The sequence below is a fragment of the Camponotus vicinus genome, unplaced genomic scaffold (assembly GCF_025532165.1).
Source record: "Camponotus vicinus isolate PSW18456_S1 unplaced genomic scaffold, iyCamVici1.0 SCAF_2, whole genome shotgun sequence".
Classification (NCBI taxonomy): Eukaryota; Metazoa; Arthropoda; class Insecta; order Hymenoptera; family Formicidae; genus Camponotus; species Camponotus vicinus.
In genome coordinates this window covers 9,283,941-9,306,544 of record NW_028141956.1, presented here as the reverse complement: position 1 = coordinate 9,306,544, position 22,604 = coordinate 9,283,941, and the positions used below count along the sequence as shown (strand labels likewise).

General features: G+C 29.0%; 1 protein-coding gene across 4 annotated transcripts; it reads left to right on the top strand.

Annotated features, from left to right (window-relative positions):
• The first annotated feature begins 1,416 nt into the window (after positions 1-1,416).
• LOC145967346 (putative G-protein coupled receptor Mth-like 3) lies at positions 1,417-22,469 on the top strand. 4 transcript variants are annotated; one of them, XM_083092152.1, is made up of 7 exons: positions 5,341-5,551; positions 6,394-6,806; positions 8,247-8,889; positions 11,953-12,031; positions 14,441-14,625; positions 15,556-15,721; positions 18,840-22,323. In XM_083092152.1, exons 2-7 carry the CDS (start codon positions 6,666-6,668, stop codon positions 19,213-19,215), a joined length of 1,590 nt encoding a protein of 529 aa, XP_082948278.1. In that variant the 5' UTR covers positions 5,341-5,551; positions 6,394-6,665; the 3' UTR covers positions 19,216-22,323. The 4 variants fall into 4 exon arrangements, with proteins under 4 accessions (XP_082948277.1, XP_082948278.1, XP_082948275.1 ...); XM_083092149.1 differs by lacking the exons at positions 6,394-6,806; positions 8,247-8,889 and adding exons at positions 5,686-5,770; positions 10,033-11,244 and having other exon boundaries at positions 5,360-5,413; positions 18,840-22,325; XM_083092150.1 differs by lacking the exons at positions 5,341-5,551; positions 6,394-6,806 and adding an exon at positions 10,033-11,244 and having other exon boundaries at positions 8,758-8,889; positions 18,840-22,325.
• The last annotated feature ends 135 nt before the right edge of the window (positions 22,470-22,604 follow it).

Sequence of the window (22,604 nt, the reverse complement as noted above, 5' to 3'; positions counted from 1 at the left end):
AGTGAATATCTTGGACATTTATAAAAGTATATAAATACATACACTCGGCCATAAGAATAATTTTATTTTTATTTATATTTTATTTTTAATATACGCAATAAATAGGCTATCTCCCATTTATCCGTTTAATTTCAAATAATCTGTTCCATATTCTGAATCCCAACAAGCGATCCAGATTATTAAACAAATAATTTTAAATTAAATCAGTTTATTAAATTAAACTGACTAAAGGACCGTTTACAATGAAAATAATATCGGTGGAGTGGACGGTGGAGTAAGGCGTAAGACTAGGAGTAATGCGAAATGGAAAAGAACCATTCGCTTACGCCTTACTCCACCGTCCACTCCACCAATATTACTTCCATCGTAGACGGTCCTTAAAAGAAAAAATAAACTTCGGACCGTGTTAGTATCAGTTCTTTATATACACTTTATGACGAAAAGTTGAATACGAGTTAGCTAATTTGATGCAGCGCCGCATAGCGGCAAAGCGAGGAAGCATATTCTATATACATATGTACTATTACATATTTAGAAACATACAGATATAATCATTTTTTTAGCAAACTTTTTTATCTTTCTGAAAGATTTCAGAAATATTGCAAATACAATATTATATAAAATATAAATATTATAATATTATAATATAATTATAAAAAACATGATGCAGGTATATTTCTGAAATATTTCAGATACAAAATTACAATTGAAAAATTTTAATAAAATATCTTTTAACATTACAATATACCGAATCGTTGAATGATTAATCATAATTTCAATAGAAATATCCACATGAAATCTACATTGATATTTCGAGAATAAAGTACCTCGATGTAATAATGAAAAAAGAAAGTTGTATCCACGTAGATAATTCGTGGATAAATCTGCATCCACGTAAGCCACGTAAAATACGTGGATTCGACGAGGATGTGACGTAACTGATTTTGTCGGGAAGGAACAAATCAAAACTTTCAACTATCTTGGATTTCGAAAAAAATTTTAGAATTAAATTTAAGTTGGTGATTTTATTCTATTTGAAGAAGGAGAGAAAGTATAACTTCATATATCAAATCTAAAACATTTTCAACAGACCCTAAAACTTTTTTCTAATAATTGTACCAAACATTTTATCAAGCAATTTACCTACATTGTTATTTTTCTCTTTCACTTAATTAATCAAAATAAAGTATGCTAATTTATCGAGAACAGAAGAAATCAATCAGAAATCGAAGTCCAAGATGCTCTGCTTATCAATGTCGAGATAAAATGCCGTGGTATTTTTGATTTTTTGAACATTGTTCCAAGTGATTAATGTCAATAAATAACTTTTTAATATCAATTTCAACTTTTTAATGCCAATATAAAACACGTACATATAAATAGAGTGATACCAGCGTTGAGAAAGTTACACTGTGAAAGTAATTTGTTGCCATTACCGTAAGTAATTCGTTATCGATTTTAAAGAACAAATTGTTATTCGAGAAGTAACAAAGTGTAAGCTCCAATATCCGTTGGACCCAAACGAGATCTCGTCGGCGTGCGAGGGCGAAGCGAAGCGTCGCGGCGCCGAGCTACAACGCGCATCCGCCGACGCAGAGGTGTCGAGACGCCGGGCACGGATCCGAACCGCCACGAATAATCGCTGCATGGATCGCGGCTGATAGTTTACGATCTTCGGCGCCCTTGTCGTGATGTGCGCCCGCTCCGCGAACTTTAATTCGGCGCTTTTCCTCGCCGCGTGCGGTCTGTTGACGGCTGGTAGCGATGACATCGCTAACGGTAAATCGCTGCCAATGCTAAGGGACGATCCGCGTTGTTCACCGCGGCTTAGGGTGGTCCTCAACGTGGAAAACAGCGATGGAAACTTTTCGACAACGTCACGAACACCCGAAAAAAATAGCAGTCATCTCCATGACGACATCCCGGACCACCTACGTTGGACCGATGGCAATGTCACATATGGTTGCGTCTGCAAGTTTCACGATTGTATCAGGAAGTGCTGTCGCAGCGACGAGGTCCTCCGCGAGGACCTCACGAAGCAACCGGTGTGCCAGAAGATGATCTATAATGGCACCATGTCAGCTAAAGTAAAGGACAAGACGCCGGATCTTCGTCTATCAAAAGAACAAATGGCCGAGGAGGTCCAACATGGCCAATTGAAAGACTACTTTCTTTTGGTGGAGAGCTCTGTTTGTCCTGCCCGCACTTACGCTCTTAATTCAGACGAGTTTCAAGAAGATAAATTCATCCTTCAAGCGAACGGTAGCTTCATAGATGCAAGCGGGAAGATGTACCCGTTCTGGGATTATTGCATCGATTGGCAGATGACTTTCGATCGAATCGCTATTTTGATTTGCCTGACGCAAGACGACAAACATTATAGAGACAACATTATAGAGACGGTTCATCATGTGGGCATCGCAGTGTCCATTCCACTTCTCGCCGCTACTTTTCTGGTGTACGCGATTATCCCCGAGTTGAAGAACCTTTATGGCAAAACGCTCATGTGCTACGTCATCTGCTTAATTACTGCCTACGTTTCCTTGCTCTTGGATAACTACACTTACATGGTTCCTAAATCCGCGTCATGCATCATTACAGGTAAGCAGCCACCTTGTAACTCTGGTCTAACTCTTTTGCAATTTGGGTCGATACTTTGATATCCGCTTGATCCTAATTTTGAGCATGCTTTCTTTTATTCTTCTTAGATATTTTAACAGTTCTACTGCTTTTCAACCTGCTCTGGTTCTGAATTAAGATTAATAATATATATTTTATATACATTATATACTAACTTGACATATGAAGATCGAGACGATGCAACTTAAAGAACATTTATAAATAATTATTTTGCGATATTATTATTTTAGAATATGCGCAAAAAATATCAATGATTGTATTTTGTAATATATAAAAAATACATTTGCAATAATAAGTTTCATTCTGAATCAATATACACATAACTTTTTAAATCAAACTCACATTTCTCTGTCATTTTACATCTTATTCATTTTTTTTACATAATGATAATTTTGAGAATATTATTTATATAAAAAATATCACAGTATCTACACAAAAAATGCGAATAAATTTATGTATAAAATATAAATATAAAATATAAAATATTACATATAAAATAATTTATATATAAATTTATGTATAAATAGAGTAGAATGCTAATAAATTACTTTATAAAAGTAACTTATTAGCATTCCTTTTTCTGGAAAGTAATTTGTTATCGATTTTTTTAAAGAGTTATTAAAGAACTAATGAGTCACAAAAAATATAATTTCCGTGTTTCTAAATGCTAAAAAATATAGGTACAAAAGTTTAACATATAAAATTTATATTTTCAAGTATTTTTATATTAAAATGTAACAAATATGTTACATTTGTAATATAATATTTAAGCAAAGATATAGTATAGGGTATTTTGATAATAATTTTATGAAGATTTTTATCTTTGATATACGGATTCAAAATTGTTATCAAAATACCCCATATTATATCGGAGAAAAAATGTAAAAAATCTTCTTTTTAAGATTTCTTAATTCTGTAAATAAAAAAACATGGTCTCTTAGTTTGTTAGTTTTCTTTATAGATTCATAAATATGATTAAAAATAAACCCTATACAATTTTGAAACCGTGATGTGATATGCTAATTTAAGAATTATGTTCGTTTTAACGTATAAAAGTTTATAAAAATTACATAACTTGATTTAAAATAAAAGTCGCCAAATTTTTTTGTTAATATTGTTTAACTTTTAAAAGATTTAAAATATTCTCTATATATTTCCCTTTAAACACAGAAAATAAACCATGTAAATTCGAAAAGTAGTGATAACAATAATTGTTGAATTCATTACTCGTTACTGCAAAAATGTATCTATGTAATTACTTTTTCCATTACAGATAAAATTTGTAATACCATTACTATAGTTAATTATAAAAAAAATAACGCAACAGCATTAACAAATAACGTTACTTATTACTTTATTTTCAATACTGGATAGAACCTTATACATTAATTAATGAACAATTAATTATTATCAAGTAATTATATATTAACCATTTGCACATAATACTTTATTATTACCAGCAATTAACGAACAATTAACCTAGCTCATTTTTAAAGCTGCTAAAATATTGAAAAAATTTTTAATAGAAATTATTCTGTAAAATATTTAACCATTATTAATATTTTATATTTGATAAAACGTCTTTAAAAATGTTTTGTTCAGCCGAACTGTTTATTCGGTATTAATTCTTTCAATTATATTTTATGTTTCTTTATAGAGAGAGACTGTAATTTTTTATCTCTTTTTAGAATAGTTTTTTATGAATTAAATTATTATTATATATTAATGTGTAAATTATTATTATATATTAATGCTATTTTTATATATGTGTAACATGTACATGCATATGCGTGTATACTTATCCATACAGTACGTAATATTAGTGCTATCATGACCTATTCCACTCATTGTCAGTAATGTAGAATACCAATAAGTATGTCGTATAAATCAGCTATATATGTATGTGTTTTTCTGAACGCATGATATCTGCGATAACATAAGAACCACATGTTACACTTTCAAACACGATTTTATCCTTATAATCAATACATGTTTCATACTATTTTGAGAAATACAATATGATTGGGGAAATCCTTTCACGAGGAAAATCTACGAAGATTGAATCAGGAAGGTCATATAAATCCTCAAGTATATTGATTACTTGAGCTATTGCTATTTTCAATTTCTAACAACAAATATTGATGATTTCCTCCCTCTCCTGTTACATGTATGTAAAGTACATACGATGAGTGCAAAACCGGTTTTTATAGAAAGATTTCGTTCTTACTTTTGCATCGGCAATTATTACCATCTGCGGGGTGGGATAAAAATATTCGCGAATAACGTTAGAATGATATATTCGATGTAATCTCAACAATTTGAATCATATACGCGTATCTCTTTTGAAAAAAAAAATCTAGAGAGATAATATATAAAATTTGTTGTGGGAATATACATATACAACTTCTTTTACATTCGTACTATCGATTTATTGCTTTTCGAGATAAATCTTTGCGAGATATATATATCTAGTGTAACTGAAAAATTTTTGTTGTTCGTCTCTAACTGTTTTGTAAGACTGTCTTCAGTCTTCGGTTTTCTAAAAAAAATATTTAAAATTTACATTACTGTTGAATTAGCGAAGCTATTTGATTGAAAAATAAACGTTCTTTTCGGAGCGCCCTGTATATATCGCCTCTCGCAGCAGGTAGACCGCTTCTTCAATGCTGCGAACAACTCATCGTTTAGCAGTATCGTTTCATTGCTCACGCGAGTATATGCGCTTCTCACGCGCTCTTGTCTTGTCCGTTCTGGAAGAGAAATCGAATACAGTGTCAGTATTATCAAGTCCAGTGATAGCTAAAAGTCGACTTTAATCGCTAGTGATAACGGTGTTATTTCTGATCCGATGGTTTTTGTGTATTTCGACGATTTATCGGAATAAAAAAAAAGAAAGCCGCGTAATATGCACGTAATTTGATTTTTATTTGCGTTTTATTTCGTCCGATAATTATATCGCGTGCGTGAATAATTTGCTGATATTGACATAAATCTTGTTATCTTATATTTTGATGTTTAAATACGCCCCCTTTTACAAATAATCAGGTTACTGGAGTCGTTAATTAGAAATTAGACTCCATGACATACATATATATATAGTAGAATATTTTTTTGCAACAATATATAACAGGTAACGATGCTTCTCTTATATACAAATAAACTTGCTTATTCATCAATTCATTCAAAAATTCCGATTAAGACCGGAAGAAGGAAGTGTCTAATTGTACATAGTTTCGATATATTAAGTATTTAATCATACAAATTTAGTCATACAAATTTAATCATACATATTATACATTACTTCCTTATTATTACATATGTATGTAAGTATATAAATATTGTATGTAGATACGTTTTACAAGTATTTTTATCTATTTACATATATATTTAACATTAAGTAATGAATATTTCATGGAAAATATGATTACATTTAGAGTTTGCATTAACATTTTTAAATTACAAGATTATTTAAAAATATCATTTTAAATCACAAGATCTCTTATAAATATTATTTTTTTTAATTGATATGAATAATATTTAAAATAGTTAGCACTGTATCTACATATGCGCTTATTTGTTATTCAATGTACTATACATTTTTTTATACATTTTTATAATTCGAAACTTTATATCATATCTCTCAAATAACTATTTTGTGGCCAAAAATGCCGTATATTCATGCTATCTTTTAAAAAATATATTAATTAAATTTGCACGCTTTCTTATCACTTTTATCATTTTGATTCAATTTAGCAAATTATGGACGGTATGATAGCGGAGCGTAATAAAATTACTCTAACAATAAGTAATATAAGATTAACATTTTATTAATATTGTATGGGTCATAGTCAGCGCGTGCGCGTATTCTCGGGAGAGTCATCGTATTTTCTTGCTCTCTTTTTCTCTTTCACCATTTCTTGCGGCACTTTCGTGAGTAAGCTTCCGCAATTCGGCGATAACGTTATGAGAGACGATAATATTATTTCAAGTTGCCATTTGAGAACAGTTTCATTAATTAGTACAAGATGGAACGGCATCTGAAAACAGTCTTGTTCCTTGTTTGTTTCGTGATCTTGATCGCGGACGCTCTCGAAAGTAATCAGACAGAAGAAGAGCCAGAGGGATCATTGGAGAAAAGTTTTATCATTCCTCATGTTTATTTGGAGGTAGAGATAATTTCAAGTCCGCTCACATTTTTTATATTGGATATCTAGAATTTATCAGCGAGACTGATTCGCGTTGCTTTGCCAACACATAAGTGTCTATCATAATAATTTTGCCAATGCCTATAGTTTGCCAGCAATGAGTGATATAATAAAATATAACTTTTTCACAAACAGAAGAAAAAATAACTACTTTTTATAATTTTTTAACGTTGAATCATAAATCCGATCTTCAAAATGCTCTTTTATATGTCACAATTTTGAGAAATCTAAAGTTAACATAGTAAATTAATTGAATTAGTTTTTCTTAAATTAAATTTATAAGAAAAACTAATTCAATTAATTCACTATGTTACAATTATAATAACGTATATGTGCCGTGCTAAAAATATTACTACAAATATTATTACAATTTATAAACTTTAAAAAAAAATTTATTGAGAAAATTGAAGTTAATAATATTTTCTTTTATATACATATGTATAAACATTGAATTTATCATATTGTTAAAAAGTTTATCATATTGTTAAAAAGTTAGATTAAATTATTATGAGTTAAATTATTAAAGATTAGATAGATAATATAAGTATATGTGAATATTTTTTAATCGATTATATACACATAAGGATTTTTAATAAATTTTAATTTTTATAACACTTTTTTGAGATAAAAGTTTTAACAATATAATTAATTTAAAACAGAAACATTTCTAGCGCATTTTACATTATATGTAAGTTACTTTAAAAGAGTCATTTTTAGAACTTAATTTCGCATTTTTCATAATTAATATATTAGAGGATTTTGAAAAAATCGCAGACTCATATTTTCAATTAAAAAACTATAAAGATGGTTATTTTTTTCTTGTTGAATTGTGTAATTAATTTTGGAATAGTAACTTTGTAAATATAATGATAACATCAGAAACGATTATTAACTGTTTACGTCATAATTAATCAAAATTTTCAAAAAGTCTTATTTTTTTAAATTTAAACTTGATTGAAAATATCTTAAAGGTAATTTTGTATTAACGTAGATATAATATTCAGATTAAACAAAAGTAATGTAAAAAGTGATATTATATATAATCAACATTTCAATTCTAGCATTCCGAGTTTTATCTTAATTCCTAATTGTATAAGTATAATATGCAGCGAAGAGAAAATATTGGAAAATATTGGATAGTATTGGATATAGATAGCCATTTTGAAAGCATATTAAACATAACATTTCACATAGTAGTGCTGAACTAAAAATAAAATTGTTTTACGACGTAGCTATAACAATGAATTTTTAGTAGTAGATTTTATTACGCGTAATGCATTATTAAACATATCCAGCAATATTTTGCATCAGAACTTTATAAGCTGACAATTTAATATTCTCTGCAACTACATCTCATGAGTTGGTTTATTTGTCTTCACTCCCTCGGGCTCTTTTTCTTAGACGACGACTGATGTCGGCGATGACGGCTCCGGAAAGCCTCGTGTATCGTTATGTTGTCGCATTAATACTTTCCTCACCGGAGATGACTGTGTGAGAGGCGCGTCGAATGGAACGGAAGTGGTCCAGCTGCCGGCGGTTTACGAGACCGATCTTGTACTGGCAAACATCACTACGAGCGACGAGTACTTCAATTTTGTAATATGGAACCCATGCGCCGGCAAGAATCGGTATCCTTTGAATCCGCACATTTACGAGGACGAGGAATGGTATCTCATATCGAACGGCTCCATATTACGACCTCTGGCTGAGGAACTGGAGGAGCGTATCCTCGACTACCATCAATACTGCTTAGCGCGGGTGAGAAGCTACGAGTATCAGGAGTACTTGGTGTTTTTCTGCGAGGAGACGTACCCACTTGAGGATGACGGTGGTGGTGGGATCGTGTACTCTTTTGGAATGCTTGTGTCGGTGCCGTTTCTAGCCGTCACGTACATCGTCTACTGGATATTGCCTGACCTGAGAAACTTGCATGGCCTAACGTTGCGCGGATACGTCGGTTGTCTGGCGGCAGCGTACAGTATGGTGGGAATGCTGCAGTTGATACCACAGGAGCAAATCGTAACCAGCGTCTGCATCGCATTCGGTATATCTACAAAATAATGTGATTTTTTTCTCTTAACTTGCTATGTTAATGCAACAGAAAAAATCATGTTGTTTTAAGATAAAATTACTATTTCTCTCGACGAAAATTTCCGACTGCATTAAACATCGTTGTTTGAATTTTGACGGCTTTTCTTGTCTTGAATTATTTTATATTATGCATAGCATATCCTAGAGATAGTGTTACTGAATGAAATGTGATTTTAGAAATCTTGCGAATTATAAGGAAGGATTATTTAATAAGCGCGCGAGAGACAACTTTCTAAACAAGTTCTCACTTTTATTTTTTTTGAAAGTGTTGACATTTAAAAAAGTTATATGTTAGTTATAGCGTTATTTGTAATTTATTTATAGTTTATGATGTAAATCTCATGATTCTTCTAATATTTATCGTGTTATAGAGATAGAGTAAGATATAAGGATATTTGAACAATGACTCTCGGCTAATAAATGCTTGGATTATGTAATTAATTACACATAATTAAGGAATGCGTCATTGAAATATCTCTTCCTAACTCGCTTTTTTTCATTATTCTGCTTCGTACATTTGCATTTAATGTAACTGCTTGCTTTTTTATTCAACTAACATAGAAAATAAGTATGAACTAATTCACACAAAATTTTTAATCTATATGATTATGAGTGAAATTATATGCTGCTAAACTCGATTGGCTCACTTATATCTAATTATTTAAATTATTTAATATTTAAATTTAATATTTTAATATTTAAATTATTCTTCTCTTTCAAATTTTTTTTAAAGATATTGACAATAAAATATAAAAAATGGAATATAAAAAAATTTTCACGAAATTCAAGCCAATGACTCTCGGCTAATATAAAACGAATTGTGAAAAAAATCGAAACAAGCATTGTACCATTCTCCAAATCATATCCCTCGCAAATCAAACTATGAGACTCAAAGGGATTTACGTCTTCTCCCTGTCTTGTCACCGTTCTCGGCCAATCGAGGACCTATCTTATCGAAGTGGCTTCTTATCGGCGTGGCTCTCCTTTTAACGTGCATTCGCGCAAAAGCAGGTTCATCCTTTGCTGGGAAATAAAAATATTCCTGCAGTCAAAGCATTGCAAACTGATTATATCACGCGTATTCTCGTTTCCGTAGTTTGCGATATCGTTGCGGTTACTGGATATCTAACAAGACTGCAAAGAAAAACTAAACCGTATCAGTGAATTCGACGCATCAACAGATTAACGATGCATAAGCGAAGTTCCGCGTTGTGGTGTTGCACGCTTTTGCTCGTCGCTTCATCTTTAGAACTTCGACAGAATTCTACAAACGATGCCGATAATTCGACGGTGCAATATGAAGTTTACTTAAACTCTACAAGGAATCACGAAGATAAAGTGGAATTGCTGCAACATAATTTGCGTGAAAATTCCACCAAGGATAATAACGATGTGCAATATCACCTCCATACTAACTCAACTAACAACCGTGAAGATGATAATTCGACGTATGAATTTCGCATGCATTCCACGGATCACGAGGAAACCAATCAAATGTTGATGGAACTTCGCATGAACTCTACCAAGGACGACGTCAAGAACAATTCCGTGCCAATTCATGGAAACTTTACGAGAACCGAAGACAAGAATCTAACATCGTATGAACTTCCTGGAAACTCGACACAAACCGAAAATAAAAGTGATTCGACATCATATGAATTCCATGAAAAGTCCAGTAGAAATGATACCAAAAACAATATTTTGCCGCATGAAATGTGCAATAATAATATCTGTATTCAACTCTGTTGCCCTCTTGGCAATCGTTTGGTTAAAGAAAATTGCGTACCTGGAGAGGGTAATTATTCCTTTCCAGATGTATATAGTTACACAACGAGCGATTTGCAGAACGAAAATAAAAAAGTGGACGAACTATTTCAACTGGTTGTTCACGATCCATGTCGGGAGATTGAGCGCTTTTTGCTTGATCCCGACGAATATCCGGACGATGAATACATGTTTCTCACCAATGGCTCTCTGTATCAACCACGTCACAAGGATTTTCTTGAACCGACATCCTATTGTCTCGCCGTCGTGCACGACAAATTCGAAGTGACCGTTTGCTTCGAATCTATAAGTGATGAGATAATTGAATCAAATCAGCTAACTATTAAACCCGTGTGTCTTATAATATCCCTGCCGTTTTTACTGGCGACATTTGTGGTGTATTCTATACTGCCAGAGCTTGGAAACATGCACGGCTACACGCTACGCGGATATATTGGATCGTTGTTCGTAGCGTATACGGTTCTCGTCGTGCTCAAGTTAATCCATCCAAATGCTATAGAGAATTCCGTCTGCATTACACTGGGTACAGCATACCCAAATAATTATAATAGCATAATACATTTGTAAAGATTTATATACATTCTTTTGTTAATTATTCTCTCTCTCTTTTTCTTTGTGATATAATAATTGCAGAAATTATTAAAATCTTAAAAATTAACGGACGAGATTAATAATGGATAAAATTTAAATTTTTAAAGCATCATAACATATATAATTAACTTGGATTTATTTATATGAATATCTTTCTTTTTAGTCTTCAAACTTTCCGAATATTATGCTTTAATATAATATAAATTGGTAAGACAATTATTACAGTCGTCTATTATATAATATAAAAATATAAAAAATTACAAAATTAAAATAATTTTGTATTATTTAAGAAATATTTAAATGTAAAGAAAGTTTTTTATATGATAATTATAAATAATTGGAAAACTTTGACATTTTAAATGATAAAATTAATTATTTATAAAAAACGGATAATTAAAACTTATTGAAGAAATTTATTGATATTAATAGAAAACTTTGAAACTCTTCTAATATATAATTTTTATATAATAATGAATAATATAAAATAAACAATAATTTAACAAAAAATAACAAAAACTTTTTTTAAATACATGCAAGAAAGTTATTTCTCATAGTTTTTCACATTGAATACTCAATAATTTTTTTATACTAGATACAATAATATTTTACAGTTGAAACATTGTTTATTTGTTTATTTCAGCCTTCGTCGTCCACTTTTCATTTTTGGCGAGTTTCTTCTGGCTAAATGTGATGTGCTTCGACATTTGGTGGACATTTGGGTAAGTTGTTGAATACGAAAAGAACATGTCTTATTTTTAAAATATGCTATAGTTGAATCGCAAATTAAAATATATCGAGAATAATTTTTTGAATCATCATTACATTATAATTAATTATTTATATGCGATATATGTTTACACAATTATAATCGACATTAATTGTGGTTTATCATGAGTAGAGCGTTTCTATATACATAGATCGAGTTCTAGGTCAAAATGTGGGTTAATTGATTCATCAAATATTTTCACAAGCGCCACTTGATCGCTCTTATAACAAAGAAATTTGATAATTGATAAACACCGGGAGGAAATTGATAACGACAGGACGCGAATTAATATCCGGTACGTGACTGACGTGCGTATATGGCGCAAACACAGTCGAGTTAATTTTGATCTCGTTCGCGGTCGGACGTCGGTCCAAGAAGCCATTCCGATCAGGCAATATTCGGTGCTCGGAAAATATCAGTAAAGTATCCCCAAACATCGATAATACGCACAAGCGTAAATTTATGGCACTATATAGTCGAATAATTATTAATCTTATACATTCTAACGTGACTCAAAATTTATCTAAATAATGTATCCTCTAAATAAAATTAGAAAAAAATTATAATATACATATAATTAATTGTCGTTTATATTGATGATCAATTTAACAAAGTGTTATCATACACATTACGCACATATACATAATATAATTCATTCTTGATTGTGCCTCCAACCTATAACAAGCGAAATTTTTATTTATTTTTCGCTCTTATTTTTCTTTCCTTATTCATTATTAAGGGTGGTACCATGAAGTAATTTTTTATCTTTCGCGTGTCAATGATATTCCATGACGTGGCAATGTCGTGTCACTATTTACCGTTTCCGTATTGTGCGAGTGATCTGTCGCCAAGCCTACAATCGTCATGTTGTTACGAGGGTGTGACGACTATCTGTGTGTATATGCTGTGCGTTCTCTTGTAATCAATTACAGAAAAAAAGCGTCACGCGCACGATTGTACTCAGAATTGAATTAATTTCTTTCTTTATTGCATGCACACATTATGTTACGATGTCATATATTGTTCTTACACACGTATAAATACGCATGTCTATTTTTATGGAGGATATACAGGATACAAAAGATAAATATTTATAATTGTCATGAAAAATTTACTAAAAAATTAATAAAAAAAATATGTCATTTAATATACAAAATATATATCATAAAATTATATAAAATATATATAATTTACGATTAGAAAATTATTATCTTAAAAAAGTTTTTGTAATATATGTATAAATATATAAATATATATTAGGTGTATAACTAAGTTCCCGCCGTTTTTTTACTTGAAAAATGCATTTATTTCAATAAGAAAATGAATTAATATATTAATCAAAATATAATTCTTTGTTTTCTATGACTTTTTCCCATCTTTTTTGCAAAAGTTGGATTCCGCGACGATAGAACGACTTGTTTTTTTAAGCAATCCATTGATCGATGCATTTTTGGACTTCTTTGTAATTGGAGAAATGTGTATCGGCGAGCACGTGTTGCATTGATAGGAAAAGGTGATAATTCGATGGGGCCAAGTCTGGAGAATAGGCGGGTGCGGGAGAACTTCGCATTAGAGCTCCAATAGTGTTTCTTTTACGATTCTTGCAACATGAGGTCGCGCGTTGTCATGCAAAAGAATCACTTTACGTCGATACTGACCTTTTTCGCATCAATTCATCATTCAATCAGTATAATTGTTGTTGGTAGCGGTCAGCCGTGACTGTTTCAGAAATCAATCGATGAGCTTCAGCTGCAGTTTTATTTAAATCAAAGCAGTGAAGAAGTATATGTCGAAAAAACAACTTATCACGTTTTATTTTAAATCGATTAAAAAAATATCTCTCACAAAAAATGAATCTTTGCGCACTCAATTTTATTGATAAATGCCTAACTTCACTACATTTGCAGCTGGAGCCATTTAATTATGAGCGGCGGGAACTTAGTTATACACCTAATATGTATATATATATATATATAATATATAAATATATGTTTTCTTTATCTAACTATATTATTCAAAGAATTTATATCTATTATAATTTATATATCATAGATATCCTAGATATATATTATATCCTAGATATCATAAGAATTAGTGTCGTGTTGAGGTACATTGATTGTTACAAGTATCGTTTTTGATACTTTATTAATGTGAAAAAATAATTATAATTTTTCAAAAAAATTATCAATAAAAATATAAAGTTATCGAAAGATGTTTTTGCAGCATTTATTAAATTTATAGGATAATTTTCGAATAAAAACATTGTAAAAGAATCTATATTTCTCCTACATTTACATTGTGAACTCTGTGTATATTCTACTTATTACTGATTAAAAATAATACGTAAATCGTATTTTCATAGAGGATTCCGGTCATTACAAGGAAGCATGAAACAACGAGAGAAAAAAAAGTTTATAATATATTCGATCTACGCGTGGGGAAGCGCCTCCATCTTGACTATTGTCTGTGTTATCATGGATTTCGTTCCTAGTGTACCAAAGGATTTTATTCGACCAGAATTCGGTGTCATAAGATGTTGGTTTAATAGTAAGTGGATATCACTGATAGATAATTCTATTAATATTGGCACATTTCATTAAAATCATATAATTAAATCTTTGTTTAAATAAAAAATGTTATATAATCATACATATAATAAAAATTCTTGTAAAAATGAAAAATGTTATTCATTTAATTACATCACATTTATAAAATGTGATGTAATTAAAGATATAAAAAACCATTTTTTAATTTAAAAAATAAATTTGGATTTTTTCATTATTTTTTTAAATATATCATTTTTTAATAAGATAAAAAAAAATTAAAGTTCTTATATTTTTAATTTATATTTTTATCTTTCTTTAAAAATAATTTTAACGAATTTTTGATATAATTCAAATAATTTTTAGTTAGATATATAATAAAAATTTTTATTCATCATCATCATGAATCATATGATCATTTGATATTATTTTAATCATTTTATTATATTAATTGCTTTATTATATTAAAATAGTAATTAAAAATATATTTTTAAGTAATTTAAAGTATATTTTTAAGTAAATATATTAAAGTATATTTAGAAAAATTATAAATTATATTTTTGTATCTAGAATAAAAATACAATTCATTCATTCGTTCAATTTTGATTTTTCTTGAAGAATTTAACTAAGTAATAAAAATAATAATTATATAACCATTTATTAAAAATAGTAATTATTTATCAATTTGAATGCAATTTACACTTAAAATGGAGGTAGTTTAAATTTATCATCTAAAAAATAGAAAAATGATGAAAAATTAGTATAATCAAAATTTAAAATGTCAGATACATATATGAAAAAAAATTTTTTTTAAATACAAGGCTTATTGTTTTTCTCATAAAAAACCATATTTTATGAGAAAATATTTAATTTTCTATTTATATCTTTACATGTTTGTAATATTAGAATATTACAAATTTATTTTCTGTTTTAGCGAATGCAGCGATGGCGTTGTACTTTTATGGGCCCATGGGTATCACTGTTGTTTGCAATATTTACTTATTTATTTCTACAGCATTGAAAATCTTGCGCCATAAAAAGGATACAGACCATCATCTGAAAGGTTCAGAGAGCCGGCGTCATGATGACAATAAACAATGGTTCGTACTAAAATCTTTTTGCATTTGCTATAGCTGACAATTTGTCTGGATAACGGGATATATGTATTTCGATATATCTGTTTGCAAATGATTTTGTATAATGTCAATCGTTTCCCAAGATGATTATTTTTAGATGGTAATTTTCCCATGCGGAGGTTTGCTTTCATAATTGCGAAATCTTTTGTAAAAACAAACATATCACTGCCGTTCGGATCCCGCATGAGCAGAATTTCTTGAGAGCATCTGCGATTCTCGAAAAGATGACAAACTATAATATCAAAACGAATAAGACTAAAAAATGGGTGCTCTTATTTAGTAAAAACGGAAATCATATTTCTTAAGGTTCTTGTATTCTCACTGCAACCATATTGAATTATGTCGTCAGAAGCGAGAAATCATGAAATTTTTTCTTGAGAAATTTGAATCAGTAAAATACGTCAAAAATTGTTTTTTTTTTTGTTATCATGCATTTGTTGTATCCGTCATATTAAACATTAAAGAGCACTAAAAGAGGAGATATTAAAAAGAGTGAACAGTAAAAGTTGAATAGATTGAGAAACATTTAGTTATGAAATAATATCAAGGATTTTATTAAAAGAATAAAAGTAAAAAAAATATTATAAAATATTAAACGAGATGTAATGAGAAATAAATCACGGACAAATTCTCAGAAATTGAGTAAGCAACAGAAGAGAAAGATGTAAAATAAAACAGCAATGTAGTAAGAAATGAGAAGGGGAGCACAATATGATTCAGTCAGAATTATCATGCTTTTTTCTTCCTAATTAAACTTAATTATCTAATTAAACGTGTTATATAATAATCTTATATAATATCTTTCTGAGGTAATTATTTACTTTAGGGAAGCAACTTCTGATGACCTTGACCTTGACATATGTTATAGTGGCTACCCTTCTGAGTAATCTTCAGAAGGTTTTAGCCGTCGCTCGTTGTTTATTAAAAAGTTATTAACAAAATAATTTCACAACTTTAATGCTTTTTATCTCCGAAAATATTGATTTGAGAAAAAAAGTTTTAAGCAAAAATAAAGCCGCTGAAAAAGTCTACAAAAAAGGTTATATGCATTTTTTTCATAAACCTACTATTTTAGCTGTTGTATGAAAAAATAATAATTTTAAATACATTTAATAAAATTTAAATTTATATAGAATTTAATACAATTAAAAAATATCACAAATGTATGTGTACACACACACACACGCGCGCGCGGGGGGGGTGCAAGGGGGGCCTTCGACCCCCCCTCTCGCAACCACTCCGCCGGTAGGCAAGGTGGACCTCGCTTTACAACTTACAGCATATCTCCATTGTGATTCAACTCTTCGCAATGCGTCCCCTACCGGCGGGGTGGTTGCGGGAGGGGGGGCCGAAGGCCCCCCTTGCACCCCCCCGCGCGCGCGTGTGTGTGTGTGTACACATACATTTGTGATATTTCTTAATTGTATTAAATTCTATATAAATTTAAATTGTATTAAATGTATTTAAAATTATTATTTTTTCATATAACAGCTAAAATAGTAGGTTTATGAAAAAAATGCATATAACTTTTTTTGTAGAGTTTTTCAGCGGCTTTATTTTTTGCTTAAAACTTTTTTCCTCAAATCAATATTTTCGGAGATAAAAAGCATTAAAGTTGTGAAATTCTTTTGTTAATAACTTTTTAATAAACAACGAGCGACGGCTAAAACCTTCTGAAGGTTACTCAGAAGGGTGGCCACTATAACATATATCAAGGTCAAGGTCATCAAAGGTTGCTCCCCTAAAGTAAATAATTACCCTTTCCGATAATGAAAAAGATCGGGAATTGTTTGTAAAAGTAATATCGTAAGTATTGTAATCGCGAAGACTTTCACGGAAATTTTCATTGTGTGATTAAGTGATGGAAAATATAGAATGAAACAGTGTAAAAGTGTCTTATATTTGCTTATATTAATATAAAATATATTTATGATAAGCAGATTTTATCGATAGTTGAAAGAGTACAGACAACTGTTACTTAGAATTTCCTATTTATCGAGATTGGACTTTGTCTTTGGTTTAAAATAAATAATTTATGATGCGTAGATTACGAATATGTTTCCAAATGGACCGAGTTATTAAGAAAATGGCTGGTAAATTGAATGTTTTTTATAAAGATAAAAATTGTTTAAAAACATAAAAATTAAACAATATTTGACGAAAATTAAACAATTTTCGACGTATTTTACTAATCTATACGAGTGATCGCATTCAAAGAACTTATTTGTTTTGATATATTTCACAAGAAAAAAATGTATAATGTCTCGTTTAATGTCAAAATTCAGTATGATCAATAAGGGACTAGGAATCTTAAAAATTTAAGAAAACCGTATAGCTTGCGAAAATTCAAATTTGTGTTTTCATAGTGCATTATTAATTTCCTAATTTATATTCTCTATCTCTTTTTTTATCCTTTTTTAAATCTGAAAGAATGCAACCAAGTTGCTATATACGTTATATAGATAATGTTCCTCCAGTAATCGAATTGATTTGATACCTGGATGGCCATTGTCATGATTTTGTGATTTCAAATGAGAATTTGTCTGATATAATTCTTAAAATTAATAATAATTAAAAATAAAAATGATTTATTTTGTATATATTTATTTTTTAATTAATTTTGTCTTTTTAGTGACGTCTTTTGGATTTAGTTTTTTAAGATCAATAATAAGTTGCATTATCAAACTTACATTTGTAATTTAATCGTAATAAGCTTTCATTCCACAAAATTAATTGCTAATTCAATTGCTAAAGGAATGGAAAACACGTTAGTCGCTTTCTTTGATCTATTATTTTTTGGGATTAAAACTTGATTAATTTATTACTGTTATTTAAGAATATCTAAAAATAAAATAATTACAATTTTTTGAAATTTTTATTAATGTAATTTTTATTAATGTAAAAATGTAAAAAAATGTAAAAATCGATTGTTTTGAATGTTTTTAGTTATGGTATAATCTTCCAATTTGATCCGGTTTTTAGAAATGTGTGTTTTTTAGATGTATATTCTATATATTCTATTCGCATAATAATAAATTATCATAAGCACAAAAAATACAGAAACAAATACATTCACTCACAGGTTCAATCTGTATTTGAAGCTATTTATCGTGATGGGCATAAATTGGTCTATGGAAATAGTGTCCTGGCTGTTCAAGAATGAGCTGAGCTATATCTGGTTTCTCACTGACTTGACAAATACCCTGCAAGGGCTCATTATTTTCATTATTTTCGTGTGCAAGACGAAGGTCAAACGACTGCTGTTGAAGCGATTCGGTTGCCAGGATCGCGATATATTTTCTAGAAATTCGACACGCAGTGTCGCTTATCACAGTTCAGCTTCACGCACTTGCACGACATCAATTGCGTCAGGAGTGATACCTCTGCAGGAAAAGGTCAATCCTTACGTGCAAACGAATTGTCGTGGGAAGAATTCATCTGATGAAGCTGATCCTTAATGCTACAATACGCCAAAAAAGATTTTATCGCGCAGAGCAGGGATCAATGGTTAAACTATCAATTAATTATATTTAATCCTTCAGCCGAAGATTAATTTCACATTATTATACATTGATCTCTTAGAAGGCAGAAATGGCATTACCTCAAATTTTCACATAAAACAATTTTCGTCTTTCTCTTTTCATTTTTCTCTCGCTCTCTCTCTTGGTTTGCTAGTTTCTTTTTATTTAAAAATACACTTAAGTCTTTCTTTCATCCTTTTTTAGAGTTGAAAAGCACTTCTAATGACATAATCAATTTTTATCATTTATAATATTTTGTAAAATTCAAAAAATTTACGTAAAATTATCATAAATTATTATTACATTAGATAAAAACTAACTAAATTCATTCAACTATCATTATTGTATTAGATATTGTAATAGGAAGTTCGCGTGCACACATAACACACACACACACACACATCACACACACATAAGTCACTACGCACTTCTTGTAATATTAACGTGACTATCTACATTATTGTGAAATTACTCAATTTTATTTTTAACTTTTAGTTTCATGCTTACGATAAATTTCTGAATGATTTATTATTGCATCTGTGTTAAATCAATAATTAAAATAAAATTTTGAAGAATTGTTTAAAATATCCAAATGCATATGTAAAAAATATTACCATTGGAAAAAAAGTATACTTTTTTATTCATATTTCAACGAATAGAAACGCGGCAAATGAAGAAAGAATTGCACATATCTTTTTAAATTACTTGAATATATGATCGATTTTTCCGACATATCTAAATACTATTTAAAATGATCTTATCTGATGAATGTATTATCTTATTGTTTGATAACATTGGTTTTGTTCAATGCTATCTTTATGCATTTCAATATTTTGTATACTTGACAGAAATATCTTAATACGTATAAAGATTACACAATCGAGAGAACTCACATAGCATAAATATTCATCATGAATTGCGTCTAATAGTAAAGCATATAAGCACAGTATATATACCAAAAGTATATAATATATTGTACTAAAACTGATCCGAAAGTGATTTATGTCTTTCTCTAGTATAAGAAAGTTTAATTTATGTTCTGTAGAGACACATATATATGCTTGATCTCTCTCTCTCTCGCTCTCTTTCTCTCTTTTCTCTCTCTCCTTTGTTTAATTATAATAAACTTTAATAAAACATTTAATGGAACTTGTGCTAAGTTTTTAATGCGCTTAAAGGACAAAGATGTCTTCTGAGATTTTCTCTCGAATCATTTTCTTTATATGAATATTATACGAGAGAATTCTTTCTAGATTATATTAAGTTCGATTTTTTATTTTTTCTTAAATATGTAGCGTGTATGTATATTTACTATATGTAGTTGTAATTTCTTAACCAAAGATCATGATGCACAAATATCTGAACATTATACATATGCCTTGAATATATAAAAATTAATGCAATTTATAATATGTATTAAAAGTATTTATAACATTGAATACATAAATTTTTCTCAAAAATATAAAACTGTCAACTTAGTACAAAAGTAAGAATATACTAGTGCTTAATACTTAGTACATAATAGAATGTAAAATTATTCTTATTATTGTTTTTACCCATACAGCACAGAATATTGTAGCAATATTATTAATATTGTTGTAACATTGCAGCAACATTGCAATATTGCCGCAATATTACTGCAATGTTCTGTGCTGTATGGGTAATAAAATAATAAAAATATGTTATTATTATGTATTGTGATGTATTATATATATCGACTGCCATATGTCATAGATTTATATAAATTTTGCCTTTTATATCCATACAAATATGTTATTGTTTATTATTGATAATATTATTTTGATAAAAATACTATGAATGACAATTTTATTAATTTTAGTTTCAATTTTAAATAACTCATGTGTATCTTTTATATATATATCCATTTTTTAATACTTATTCTGTATTAATATTTGATCTATATTTTTATTGTATGTTTAATGTTATTAATTTGATTCAAAAATATCAAATATATATAATAAGTGTATAATAAACATATATATTTATATAGCTAAATAAAATACCCAGCAAACACAGAATATTGTAGCAACATTGCTGCAATGTTGTAATATTGCCGCAATGTTGCCGTAATATTCTGTGTTTGCTGGGTAATTTCTATAGTTTCTTTGTTGTAATAATATTTATTATTAAATGTGCGATATAATTATTAATCTATATATTAAATAAGATATCTTCTCTTATTATAGATTTTTGATATTATTACAACATATCTCTTGGATATCCTTGCATTAAATTTTGTCAAGCACATTTAAATAAAAAATTTTATATGTAATCTATGTCTTTATAAAAATAAATAAAGACATAGATTTATCTATATAAAATTGTACATAAAGTTTTTCAAAATGATATTTTATGCATCATATTACGAAAATATAAAACGTAAATCTTTTTATTTCTGTACGTTTCATAGAATACTTTTACAATTATCATGAATAATTATTTAATATTATAGAAAGAATATTATATAATATTATTTAATATATATTTTTATCTGCATATTAATATATGTAAATTTAATACACATTTATAAAATCAAATCTCAAAGTATTAAAAATAGATAAAATTTTTCAAAAAGTTTTTGAAATGCAAGGAAGAGCAACAAAATTCAATTGTGTATTTATGCTGCAGTTAAATATATATATGTATATTAAATATATAATATTTAAGGCTTTTTAATATGTATTTATATATATTATTATTATTACATGTATGCATTTGTAATCATCTATGTATACGAGATAAACCAAAATAAAAAATAAATAAAGAAATTATTACAGCATTCTTGTGTTCTGCTTTTACGCATTTTGTCGATTTTCAAAGATAAGTTATATTTTATTATTTTTATATGTAACACAGAATAATCATTTGAAGTTTTTGGGACATGTGTATATGTGTGTGTATGTGGATTTTATATAATTAACTGGCGATCTGTTCATACACATACAGATTTTTATATATTTTTATATATCAAGCAGATCATTATAAACGGTAATGCTAAAGATGATATAAGGGCAGCCATTTTTTGTAGTAGAATATACAAGTTAAATAAATTGCTCATTTTACAGATTTTATTATATACTTAGAGTCCATTTTTCTATTTTTATCGCATTTAATCAGACTGTCATTTGACACTTATCTTTAAAAGAAAATCTGCAATATTTCACATAAAAATTAATTTATAAATACTTGATGTATATTTAACAATACAAAAATAGTAGTTCAAAAATTATATGCTCTTGATAGAAAAGTCTAGTTCAATTTTTAAAAAAATAAAAAGAAAAGCTGTGTACTTACTTAAAAAATTT